The following is a 12,536-nucleotide window of genomic DNA, read 5'->3' on the forward strand; positions in this document are numbered from 1 at the left end:
TCGCGCGATTTAAAATAAAACCGCACGGAGTCGCGAGGGGACCCTGGATTCTCCAAATGCCTTCCAGTGGAACAAGAAGTGTCTCGCTCCTCTTCCTCCTGTAGGACCTCCTCCTCCACCTCCTCCACCTCCTCCTCCTCCTCCTCTTCCTCCGCGACCCATCGCAGCGGCTCGCGCGGTCACGAGTGGAAGTGGAATTGACCAATTATCCATTTAACTTTCCTCCTTAAAGACCGCGAGCTCCCGCCGCGCCGTCAAGTGCCGCTAGTCCCACGACAACAACAGCAACAGCAACCGCACGCGCGAGGAGAAGTAGACGCGCGGGAACAGCGAGGGGGGCTTCGACGCTTCGACGCGCATGAACAGCGAGGGGGGCTTCGACCACTCGACGCTTCGACGCGCAGGTCTCACGCTCCAGATGACGTCCGTCCCCGCCCGGCACTGAGCCGGTAAACGGGAGAGCTCACGGTGCGCCGACAGGAAGCGGAGGAGGAGACTCTAATCATGGACGCGCTGTGCCGCTCAGCGGGAATATTCGGTGGCTCGCCCTCCGCGATGCCCCGTGCGCCAGCGGGAGTCAGCCGCGCGCTCACCTCCAGCAAGCCACTCGCGTTTTCGATCGAACGGATTATGGCGCGGGAGACCCCGGAACCCGCGCGGTCGATACCGTTCCTCCCCCACCTGTTCGCGGCGCACGCGGGGAAGGGGGACGGGAAGCAGCCGCCGTCCGCTGCGTTGCACTGCGTGCTGCCCTTCGTGCCGCTCGCGTACGACGCGGGCCACAAGCTGGTGAACCTCGCGGGGGGGCTGGACCACGCGGGACCCTTCGACGGCTCCGTGCGCCACGCCGCCGACTTCCTTCACGGCGTCGGGCTGAACTACAAGCAAGAGCAGCCCGAGCTAGGGGGGGGACAGTACAAACTCTTTCGGCCGCGCGTGGTCAACCAGTCGTCGTTCCACGCGTTGGGGGACACCGCCGCAACCGCCGCGTGCTACCTGTCTAACTGCGGGGAGACCCCCGCGGGCCCACCACCCCCTGCCCTCCCCTCGGCCGGCCCCCCCGCGGGGCTTGTGAACCTCCACCCCATGGCCTCCTACTTCTTCCACGCGCCGCTGCACCACGCGCGCCACAAAGCCTTCCTCGCGGAGAAGGGCAAAGCGGAGCGTCACGCAACGGGAGACGCGAGCTTCAAGGAACTGCAGCTGCACCGCGCGCACCTGCTGTCCGACAAGATGCTCAAAGGCGCCGCCAAACTCGGTGGGGGCTCGTGCGCCAACGGCGGGAAGTCCAAAGTGTTCACGTGCGAAATCTGCGGGAAGGTAAGGGCCCCCGCACACACACATAGAAACACACACACACACACACACACACACACACACACACACACACACACACACACACACACACACACACACACACACATAGAATCACACGCACAAACGAACACACACACCCCTCTCTTCTTCTTATTCCGTGTTTACCTGTCCAGGTGTTCAACGCCCACTACAACCTCACTCGCCACATGCCCGTGCACACCGGCGCGCGTCCGTTCGTCTGCAAGGTGTGCGGGAAAGGCTTCCGGCAGGCGAGCACGCTCTGCCGCCACAAGATCATCCACACTCAGGTAAACATCTATAGAATATATAGATATATAGAGATATATATTTAATAGTTTAGAGAAATTCTACTGTCCAATATTTCAAACCCTGAGAGAACCGATAAAGAACTGTTAGAGAACCGTCAGAGAACTCTCAAAGAACCTTTAGAGAACCTTTTAAAGAACCGTCAAGACCGTGAAAGAACCGTTAGACGACCGTCAGAGAACTATCAGAGAACCGTCAGAGAGCCGTTACCGGAGTGGCTGACAGCAGCCTCCGACCCCGGCTCTTTAGGCTTCACGGAAGAGCGGAACCGTCTGTCGTCTGCGGCCTCCGAGACTCATTCACGGAACTAAAATGACCTGAAATGAACCATCGAGTTGTAGAGAGTTCTGCTGTCACTCTGATCAACAGCCAATCAGGAGTCACTCAGTCATACTCATATCATAAGATAATTATAATAATAAGATGTATTATTACAATAATGAGACGTATTATTTATAATAATTATATGTAGGCCTATTATTGTAAAAATACATGAAGTATTATTACAATAATAAGATGCATTATCATTATAAAATGATGCATTATTATAATAATATGTATTATTATAATAATATGATATATTATTATATTATAATATCATGTATCATTATAATAATTAGCTTCTTTATTATAATAATGAGAAGTAGGCTACTATTAAAATAATAAGATGTATTATTATAACGAGATGTATATTTGTTGTTATTTATTACTAATTGATGATGTTGATGATGGTTGTTTGTTGTTGGATAGGCTATATTATTATTATTTATTAATAATAATGTTACTAATGGTTAGATAGTTGTATAATTGTGGTATTTAAAGAGTTAATCTCTGCTCTCTAATAAATTGTCAGGATATTTCAAACCTGCTCACGCGTGTTTTCCTCTTTAGGAAAAACCGCATAAATGCCACCAGTGCGGGAAGGCGTTCAATCGCAGCTCAACGCTCAACACGCACACGCGCATCCACGCGGGATACAAGCCCTTCGTCTGCGAGTTCTGCGGGAAAGGATTCCACCAGAAAGGTGCGTTCACCAGGGGTCCGGACAGACACCCGTCTGACCTAACTTTACCTAACCTAACCTCACCTAATCTAATCAAACTAACAGATCCTAACCGAACCGAACCTAAAATAACATAATCTAATCCAGCGTCTAAATGCTAACAATCTAGATTAGACTAAATTACCTTCTGGTTTTAGTATTTATACTCTATTATAATTTATTAGGTTAGGTTATGAGGTTAGGTAGGTCTTAGTATTTAGACTGAATCTACTGGTTTTAGAATTAAGTTTGACCTTCTGGTTTTAGTAGTGTTGCCTCAGATCTGTGTCGCTGAACTCGGATCTGTTTTACTGAACTCAGGTCTGTTTTACTGATCTCGGGTCTGTTCTGCAGGGAACTACAAGAACCACAAGCTGACGCATAGCGGGGAGAAGCAGTTCAAGTGCTCCATCTGCAGCAAGGCCTTCCACCAGGTGTACAACCTCACCTTCCACATGCACACGCACAACGACAAGAAGCCCTTCACCTGCCCCACGTGCGGCAAGGGCTTCTGCCGGAACTTTGACCTGAAAAAACATATCCGGAAACTGCACGAGTCTTCCGGCTCCCCGCAGAGCGCGGGAGAGACGCAGTGAGCCCCCCCTTCCCCCACCCCGAGATCACACATATTTACGCAGAGCGCGCGGGGGCCCCGCGGGATTGGGGCCCCCACCTCCGAGACGTCACCTGGACCCCCCGCGGTCTCCCCTCATTGGTTCGTTCTGGTCTCCAGCTCAGGATTCTTGTGAAGTGTTCTCCTATTTATTGAAGTGGTTCCACCGTTGTACTCTGAGATGCAGAAGGGGGTCCACCGGAGACCCGACCGTCTGAGGACCGACCTACACAACGTGTGTCCACACCCTGGTTGAATAAATGCTTAAACCTTAAATCATGAAACCGCGTGTCGTTATTACCGCTCAGTGAACACGGGATGATGTTCTGATGACGAGATCCTGGTCCTCGTAGCCAGTCCGGTGTGGTCTGCTCTGGTGGTCTGGTCGTGGGGGATGGGGTCTGGTCTGGTCGGGTCTGGTCTGGTCTGATGGGATGTTGTCTGGTCTGGTCGGGCTCCTTGTGTTTCGCGGTGTGTTGCTCCCTCGTGTGGACGCCTGGGAGGTTGGAGTCACCATTGAACTACTGGGGAACTTTTAAATAAAAAACAAATCAACTAACCCCGTTTAAACAACACGGGGCGCATATGCTTCAAACTCAACCAGACGCTCGGTCCGACTCATAGGCTCGGTCCTACTCGTAGCCTATTAATTCTCCGTCCTGGTTTACCCTCGTCCCCTCCTTTATGAAAACGGTCTTAATATTGGAACTCAAACCTTTTTATAACATTCATAATGCTAATTGTTAGGATTCATAATAATAATCATGTTAATGTTGTATTATAATAGGCTAATCAAAATGTTAGGAATCATTATAATGATCATAATGTTAATGTTTTATTATAATAATCATAATGTTAATGTTGTATTACAATTATCATGTTTGCGTTTTATTATAATAATCAGAATCAGAATTTTAGTGTTCTATAATAGGCCTAATAACAATAATAATAACCTTCGTGTTTTATAATAGAAATAATCATCTTTTTTTTAGTATTTTATCATAATAATCATAATGCTCGTGTTTTATTATGACGATAACAACAACGTGAGGAACGGAGGTCTGATTTAGTCCGGACCTTGGACTTCCGGGTCTGGGACATCGATTTGGAGATCCGTGAATTACTCGGATAATGATCAAAAGGAAATATTGGAATCCATCCCATAATACCTTGAGTGGAACGCAGCAGACCGGAGGAGGCCCTCCTGAATACGTCCAGATCCCTGACGGTCAACCATCTGATCACTTCTGCACGTTTTACTATCAACGGCCAGTGGCGGACTCGGGGGCGAGTACGAGACAAAGTGCCTTACTGGCTGCCCTCTACACGTGAAAAAAAATATTGGGTGCCCTCTGGTGCCCCTTCATACAATAAATTATGACGATGAGCCCTCCAGAACAAGAAAATTCGACAATGTGCCTCAATGAGTGCCCTCTTAATGCCCTTACAGTGCCTCCATGGTTAAAAAAAAACAGAAAGTACTTTATATTATAACATGTTGTGTACAGTACAACCTAGTAAATATATAATCTAAACTAAAGTCTTGACCACCTAGTTGTATTGTACTATAAAGCATTGAGTACGAGATGTCTCTGCAGCAGAAGAGTGTGAGCAGCCACCCTGAAGGCGGGTGTGTTTCACCAGCGATGAGCACTGGAGACCCAGTGGGTGTTTCTGACTGAGCTTCTTCCAACGGTGTTCAGCCTTCGGTATGGGTGGACAGAGTTACCGCTCTACACTGAGCTGAACGGAGAGACGGCGGGTCCAGGATCGCTCACATCTTCCCCTCCAGAGAAACCTTTTAGACGTTGTGGTCATCGCCCATCTGTCGGTTGGTCTTTATTGATCTTTTGAACATGTAGAAATCCTTTGTTGAATGCAAAGAACGATACGTTTGGACAGTTGGAATCAGGTCTGCGCTAAATGTTACGGGATATGCCTCTCAGTCAGCAGAACCCTGATGCTCACCTCCGTGTTCCTGGAGATGGTAGTGTGGAACCAGCTCAGAACCAGAGAGAGATCATGGGTTCTGCTCAGAACCAAAGAGATGAGCGTGGGGTTCTGCTCAGAACCAGAGAGAGATGAAGGGTTCTGCTCAGAACCAGAGAGATGATAGGGTTCTGCTCAGAACCAGAGAGAGATGATGGGTTCTGCTCAGAATCAAAGAGAGATGATGGGTTCTGCTCAGAACCAGAGAGAGATGATGGGTTCTGCTCCGAACCAGAGAGAGATGATGGGTTCTGCTCAGAACCAGAGAGAGATGATGGGTTCTGCTCCGAACCAGAGAGAGATGATGGGTTCTGCTCAGAACCAGAGAGAGATGATGGGTTCTGCTCCGAACCAGAGAGATGATGGGTTCTGCTCAGAACCAGAGAGAGATGATAGGGTTCTGCTCAGAACCAGAGAGAGATGATGGGTTCTGCTCCGAACCAGAGAGATGATGGGTTCTGCTCAGAACCAGAGAGAGATGATAGGGTTCTGCTCAGAACCAGAGAGATGATAGGGTTCTGCTCAGAACCAGAGATGATAGGGTTCTGCTTAGAACCAGACATGAGCTTCGGGTTCTGAGCAGAACTTCCATGTGACCTCATCAGGGTCTGGGCTCCTCTGACCGTCGGTTAAAGGTTTATATGATCCCTTCATTTGACTTCTAACATGCTTTAATCCCTTTTTAGGAAACGTTGTTTTGAGGTTAATTTGAGACCATAATTTATACTATTGCTTTTGACCCTCTTTAATAGAATTACATTGCTTCAGTTTCATCCATATACTAAGTTTGATCATTTTCTCTATTTACGATTAAGGTTTAAATTAGCAAGAAACAAACTACCAATTACATGAAACACATAATCTCATATCACAGTATCAATAGTCATAACATGGGTCGGCTCAGTGGAACACGCATGTGCAGTAGGCCTACGTGATTCGCGGCGCTGCAGGACGGCGCTTGTCAAGGCTGGTAGAGGTGAACGGTAACCAGCGGAATGAAAGGAATGCAGCATCATCATCCAAATTCTGCCTGAGATTAGAATCACATCGCAGGTAAAAGCTTACTGGCAAATAACGAGCGTCAAGTCCAATTTAAAGTCCACAAAAGCACCTTTCCTCCGCCTCGCCGTGGTTTCACGGCTGTGTTTGCCTCAGTCGTTAACCTTTATCTGTCTCTTAAAGTTAGAGTAGGGTCGTCTCGGTCCGCGTCATTAGCGTCATCAACGTGCGACGCCGGCAGGTTTACGTCAGCACGTGAGGAGGCCGAGCCGGACCTCTGGACACTGATTGGACAGAATTCTCTTCTGAAAGTAACACCGAAGTGACTCCCTTCCCGGTAGATCCTCTGTCCCCCTTGCAGGTAGTTGTTGGTTCAGCAGAAACTTTGTGATTTCATTCTCACGGCGGATCTCCCGTTGCGTGTCGGTGACGCGCGGTGCGTAAAGCCGCCCTAAGGTCTGGTTTGGAGGCGCCGTTCGATCCCCGCTGTGTCACCCTGCAGACTCGAGTCAAGGAGGAACCGATCCGCATTTAGAAACAGCCCGCACGGTAGGGCTGTTTCCCTCCCCCTCGCTGCACTCATGGGAACTAACCACCAGTACTAAGCCCTGCAGTTATAGTGCTACTCACAAACTAACCAGTGCGTAAAGCTCTCCACTCATCCAGCACACCGCTGACAACCTTCTACGTTTCTGCGAGACTGGAGGGATTGGATCTGAAGGTAATCGATAGTGTGGGAAACTAAACGTGAGTCTGACGCAGAAAAGTCGCCAAGGTTAAACAAATTAGAATTATATGCAATTCAATATGCAATAAATCTTTCTTCTTCGAACACGTCAAACATAATGGCTGATGGAATTGTTGTTTAACAAAAAAATTATTGGCAAATGTATTTTCAATTTGAGGGTCCCTTATTTTGAAAAATATATAACCCAGGGTACAGTACCTCCCTTTCTTTGGGTTCTTTAGGAATATTCTGTGATGTCCGTTAATATCTAATACCTCATACCCCCCCCCCCCCCCCCCTCAACACACGCACTGTGAGGACCACTGCTGTCTATTCCAGGTCTAAAGGGAGGGGTCTCCATGAAGACCCTCCTCATACCTGGACTCCCCAGGACACTGCCCTGGGGAGTCCACACCCCATCAGTGTCTTAATCAAGTGTGTGTGTAACAGTGTGTAACAATATGATGGTGTGTGTGACACTGTGTATGACCCTGTGTGTGTAAAAATGTGACTGTGTGGGTAACAATGTGACGTTGTGTGTAACAATGTGACGTGTGTGTGTGTTCCCCCCTGCAGGTTGTGCACCATGCTGCGTTTCCTGGCCCCCCCTGGGTGGCTGCGGCGCCCCGCCCAGCGGGGGGCCGGCGGTGGGCAGCGGCGCTACGAGCACCGGGCCGTGGTAGCCATCCGGCGGGAGGACCTGAACCCCTGGGAGCGCCGCGCCCCCCTGGCCCCCCGACATGTCAAGGAGCTGACCGCCGCCGGACACACGGTGCTGGTGCAGCCCTCCAACGGCAGAGCCATCCACGAGAAGGTGACCTCCCCGTGACCTCACCTTGACCTCATCATTACCTCATAGACATGACTTCATCGTGTCCTCATCAACAGACATGACCTCATCACGACCTCACCATGACCTCACCATGGCCTCATCATGACCTCATCAGGCATGACCTCATCAGACGTGACCTCATCATGACCTTATTAGACATGACCTCATCATGACCTCATCATGACCTTATTAGACATGACCTCATCATGAACTCATCAGCCATGACTTCATCATGACCTCATCATGACCTCATCATGCAAACGATAAGGAGAGATGCAGGGAAACAAATACTGAACATTTATGATAGTTTCATTTATAACCACCATAAGCAGTAGATGTTCTTCGAGATTAAACGTTATGTACTTGTTATATTGTACAGTACTACGGAGTAAGGGTGCGTTTGTTTTCAGTACTGCAGAGTAAGGGGGTGTATTTTTTCAGTATTGCGGAGTAAGGGTGCGATTGTCTCCAGAAATGTGTTGTAAGGCTGTGTTTGTTTCCAGTACTGTGGGGTAAGGGTGTGTTTGTTTCCAGTACTGTGGTGTAAGGCTGTGTTTGTTTCCAGTACAGTGGGGTAAGGGTGTGTTTGTTTCCAGTACTGTGGTGTAAGGCTGTGTTTGTTTCCAGTACTGTGGGGTAAGGGTGTGTTTGTTTCCAGTACTGTGGGGTAAGGGTGTGTTTGTTTCCAGTACTGTGGGGTAAGGGTGTGTTTGTTTCCAGTACTGTGGGGTAAGGGTGTGTTTGTTTCCAGTACTGTGGGGTAAGGGTGTGTTTGTTTCCAGTACTGTGGGGTAAGGCTGTGTTTGTTTCCAGTACTGTGGGGTAAGGCTGTGTTTGTTTCCAGTACTACGAGCGGGTTGGGGCGGTGATCCAGGAGGACATCTCGGAGGCGTCTCTTATCATCGGGGTGAAGCGCCCCCCTGAGGAGAAGGTGTTCCCCAGGAAGACCTACGCCTTCTTCTCCCACACAATCAAGGCCCAGGAGGCCAACATGGGCCTGCTGGACGACCTGCTGAAGAAGGTAGGAGAGCTTCAGAATAGAGATAGACCGATATGGTTTTCTCTGGGCCGATACCGATTATTAGTAGTCAAGGGGGCCGATAACCGATATTTGGAGCCGATATTAATTTACAGAAAAAGGGAAAATATTGGCGTCAAAATTTTGAATAATACAAACTCCAACACTTAACTTCATTTAAATGCCTTTAAGCATATGTTGAATAAACACAACAGCTTATCAGATTTGCAACGTAACACAATTTAAACAAATAAATGGCTCACTAAAATTGAATACACAAGAACTGAACTGAAATGTTAAACTTTTACTTATCTTACTTTTAAGTTAAAAAAAAAAAAAAAATAGCAGGTTGTTCTTATGAAGATAACAGAACATTTAAATAAACAAATAGTTCCCTAGTTAAACAGCCAGACAGTTTTCTCTCAGACAGACAGTGCTTTTCTGTCAGTTTCTCATGTGGCTCATACACGCGCGCACACGCACACGCACACGCACACACACTATTCTCTAGCCATCCCCTCATCGTGCTTCCCTGTAATAAAACTAACTGATTTTTACTCTCTCTCCCACACACACTTCTTACTTTTATTTTATTCCCTATCAATATTATCAGCAACCTTGTTTCAAGTGATTAAAACCGTTTAAAAACATTAAATAGCCTACAGCATCTTCACTTTAATAATCAGTGTTTATCATAGGAACAGACAGCTGCTGCTAACGTATTGGGCCTCACAGTAACGTTAGTAGTCGTGCTTTGTAGAGTTTCGCTACAGTCTGCTGAGCGTCTAGAGCCAGAGAAGGAGAAAGCGGACCGCTGGGGGCTTCTGGAGAAGGTAGGGGGGCTTCTGGAGAAGGTAGGAGGCCTTCTACCAAATGCATGGCCAGTGTGCAGGCTTTCCAGGTTCTGGTGAGCACTGCCCTCCTTACGGGTGCAGAGGGGATGGCCAGCTGGCCCTGGATTCTGGAGCCCTGAGGCTACAGGCCGGGACGCTGCACTGGCCGCAGGATTCCTCCAGAATCACTCCAGTTCTCCTGAAATAAATTTCAGTAAAGCAAGCGTCTACTTGGCCTCTCGGATACATATTTGTAGCCTTAAAGGTTCTCGGATGAACTGGACCCTAACGTGAACACGTGGACTAGCCGCTGGCTACTGCTAGCTGTGTTTGGATAGGGCGTGTGTGGTGAGTCATTGTTCCCCAGAGCCCTCGTGCCCCTGAACCACCAGCTGGATCGCTGCCTGCCGGACCGATAAGAGACGACCCGTCAGCCGTTTGTTTGTTGGCCGATCGTCGAGGTCACACTGTTCTCCTGCAGCCAAGTGCCCCACACAATAACCGGGATAGAAACCCCAGAGTCTGAAGAGGAAACCTCAAGGCCTGCTGGAGTCTCCCTTTCTCAAGTGTTGGGGTTCACTAGGGTTAGGGGTTCATCCCCCACTAGTAGTTCTGGGATACCAAGTACATGGGGGTCGGTGTGAGGGTCTTGCAGAGATCGCCATGGTAACCATTGTGTCTGTCCCTGCAGGAGGTCCGTCTGATCGACTACGAGAAGATGGTGGACGCCAACGGCTTCCGCATCGTGGCATTCGGCCAGTGGGCGGGCGTGGCAGGTACCAGCGCCCCCTGATTGGCTGTGCAGGCGTTAAAGACGATCCGTAACCCTGAGGAACACCCAGTGGGGGGGGAGAGAGAGAGAGAGAGAGAGAGAGAGAGAGAGAGAGAGAGAGAGAGAGAGAGAGAGAGAGAGAGAGAGAGAGAGAGAGAGAGAGAGAGAGAGAGAGAGAGAGAGAGAGAGAGAGAGAGAGAGAGAGAGAGAGAGAGAGAGAGAGAGAGAGAGAGAGAGAGAGAGAGAGAGGAAGGCTGTCACATGGACTGTAGAGGAGGGGGCGTGGCCCTGGGGAGAGAGAAAGAAAATCACATCACCGGTATATTGTCCTTTATCGTTAACGTCCTTATTTTGCAGGAATGATTAATATTCTCCACGGACTGGGCCTCCGCTTCCTCGCTCTGGGCCACAACACCCCCTTCATGGTGAGGAACCCCATAGCACGCCTCTGAAACCACTCTAATGGGATCATCTAATGACATCCGTCTTAACACAGACTCTGGCAAAACCTCAATACTAATGCTACTAGACCTCACTGCATTCGACACTGTAGACCATACAATACTTTTGGACAGGTTAGAAAACTGGGTGGGGCTTTCAGGCACAGTCTTAAATTGGTTCAGGTCCTACCTACAAAATAGGAACTACTTAGTTTCCATTGGCGACTTTGTATCAGAATCAACCAACGTGACATGTGGAGTCCCACAAGGTTCGATCTTAGGACCCTCTTTATTCAACATCTACATGCTCCCACTAGTGCAAATCATGCAAAATAACAATATTGACCATCAATGCTATGCTGATGACACGCAAATCGATGCATCGCTATCACCAAATGACTATCGGCCCATAGATCTGCTGTGCCAGTGCATTGAGCAAGTGAAAGACTAGATGTGCCGAAATTTCCTACAACTAAATGAGGACAAAACAGAGATAATTGTATTTGGTGCTAAAACGGAAAGGCTTAAAGTAGCCCAACACCTTCACTCTCTGTCCCTGAAAATCTCAATCAAAGCCAGAAATCTAGGGGTTATCATGGATTCTGATTTAAATTTCGACAGTCACATCAAATCAGTTACAAAATCTGCATATTATCAGCTTAAAAATGTAGCAAGACTCATGTCCACCGAAGACTTACAAAAACTTGTACATGCCTTTATCACTAGTAAGCTTGATTACTGCAATGGTCTCCTTATAGGTCTCCCAAAACAAACTCTTAAGGAAGCTTCAGCTTGTTCAGAATGCTGCTGTTAGAGTTCTAACAAAGACCAAAAAATGTGAACATATTACACCAATTCTTAAATCGTTACATTGGCTTCCTGTATGTCAGAGAATTGATTTTAAAATCATGTTGCTAACCTATAAATCCCTGCATGGTTTAGGCCCAAAATATTTAACTGATATGCTTCCACTACATAAGACTTCTAGAACACTTAGATCTTCTGAGACCATTTTTTTTAACTTTGCCTTTATTTTCTATTTTATTACTAAAATGCATTTTTTAACTTTCCCTTTATTTTCTATTTTTACCAGAAAGATACATGATCTGATACCAGAGAGAAAGGATAACGGTTTGAGACCCAAGTTCTGTCTGGGTTAGAGTCCTAGAATCTGGGTTGGAGTCCCAGAGAAAGGACCAAGTTCCTTAGGTCGGGTTGGAGTCCCAGAGAAAGACCTGAGTTCTGTCTGGGTTGTAGTCCCGACGTCTGTCTGGGTTAGAGTCCTAGAATCTGGGTTAGAGTCTTAGGGCGCACTCACACTAGGCAAGTTTGCCTGTTCCGTGCTGCAGGAAGATTCAGCACGATTCCCCCCCTCCCCACTCCCCCCGCTGGCCCGTGGTCACACTGCTCCCAAAGGCCGTGGCCTGGGCACGATTGCTCCTTCATACATACGTCATCACGTCGTAATACGATAAATACGTCATCCCCAAGCGTGGTGTCCAGCTGCGACTGAATGCTGTCGTCTGCCCAAATTTCAAGTAAACACTCGACTTCACTATCGCACCAACGTAAACCCACTTGTGAACCGCTTGCCACCATTGTTTCAATGATTGTTGTGGGGAAGAAG

The 12,536-nt window shown here is 48.2% G+C and overlaps 2 protein-coding genes across 5 annotated transcripts in view; both read left to right on the top strand.

Moving 5' to 3' along the window:
- On the top strand, nucleotides 1-3,575 carry fezf1 (FEZ family zinc finger 1). Its single transcript, XM_060060631.1, has 4 exons — nucleotides 1-1,320; nucleotides 1,491-1,625; nucleotides 2,536-2,668; nucleotides 3,041-3,575. Exons 1-4 carry the CDS (start codon nucleotides 505-507, stop codon nucleotides 3,280-3,282), a joined length of 1,326 nt encoding a protein of 441 aa, XP_059916614.1. The 5' UTR covers nucleotides 1-504; the 3' UTR covers nucleotides 3,283-3,575.
- Nucleotides 3,576-6,216: 2,641 nt separating this feature from the next.
- Nucleotides 6,217-12,536, top strand: part of aass (aminoadipate-semialdehyde synthase) — a 29,800-nt gene continuing 23,480 nt past the window's right edge. For 2 of the 4 annotated variants that reach the window (XR_009527228.1, XM_060060614.1), the window contains exons 1-5: nucleotides 6,520-6,836; nucleotides 7,591-7,828; nucleotides 8,691-8,867; nucleotides 10,389-10,473; nucleotides 10,827-10,894. Coding sequence is in view for 3 of the 4 variants with exons in the window: in XM_060060614.1 (XP_059916597.1) it covers nucleotides 7,601-7,828; nucleotides 8,691-8,867; nucleotides 10,389-10,473; nucleotides 10,827-10,894 (558 nt within the window). In the remaining variant the exon portion in view is untranslated. Of the gene's footprint in view, nucleotides 6,342-6,519; nucleotides 7,009-7,590; nucleotides 7,829-8,690; nucleotides 8,868-10,388; nucleotides 10,474-10,826; nucleotides 10,895-12,536 lie in introns of those variants that run through there. The other 2 variants (XM_060060615.1, XM_060060613.1) reach the window with 2 other exon arrangements.

The sequence above is a fragment of the Gadus macrocephalus genome, chromosome 9 (genome assembly GCF_031168955.1).
Source record: "Gadus macrocephalus chromosome 9, ASM3116895v1".
Taxonomy (NCBI): Eukaryota; Metazoa; Chordata; class Actinopteri; order Gadiformes; family Gadidae; genus Gadus; species Gadus macrocephalus.

Bases quoted from the DNA above. Each gene is read 5' to 3' on its own strand.
- fezf1 (XM_060060631.1), top strand. From the start codon at position 505: ATGGACGCGCTGTGCCGCTCAGCGGGAATATTCGGTGGCTCGCCCTCC. The intron at 1,321-1,490 runs GTAAGGGCCCCC...TTACCTGTCCAG, and splicing joins CGTGCGAAATCTGCGGGAAG to GTGTTCAACGCCCACTACAA. The intron at 1,626-2,535 runs GTAAACATCTAT...TTTCCTCTTTAG, and splicing joins ACAAGATCATCCACACTCAG to GAAAAACCGCATAAATGCCA.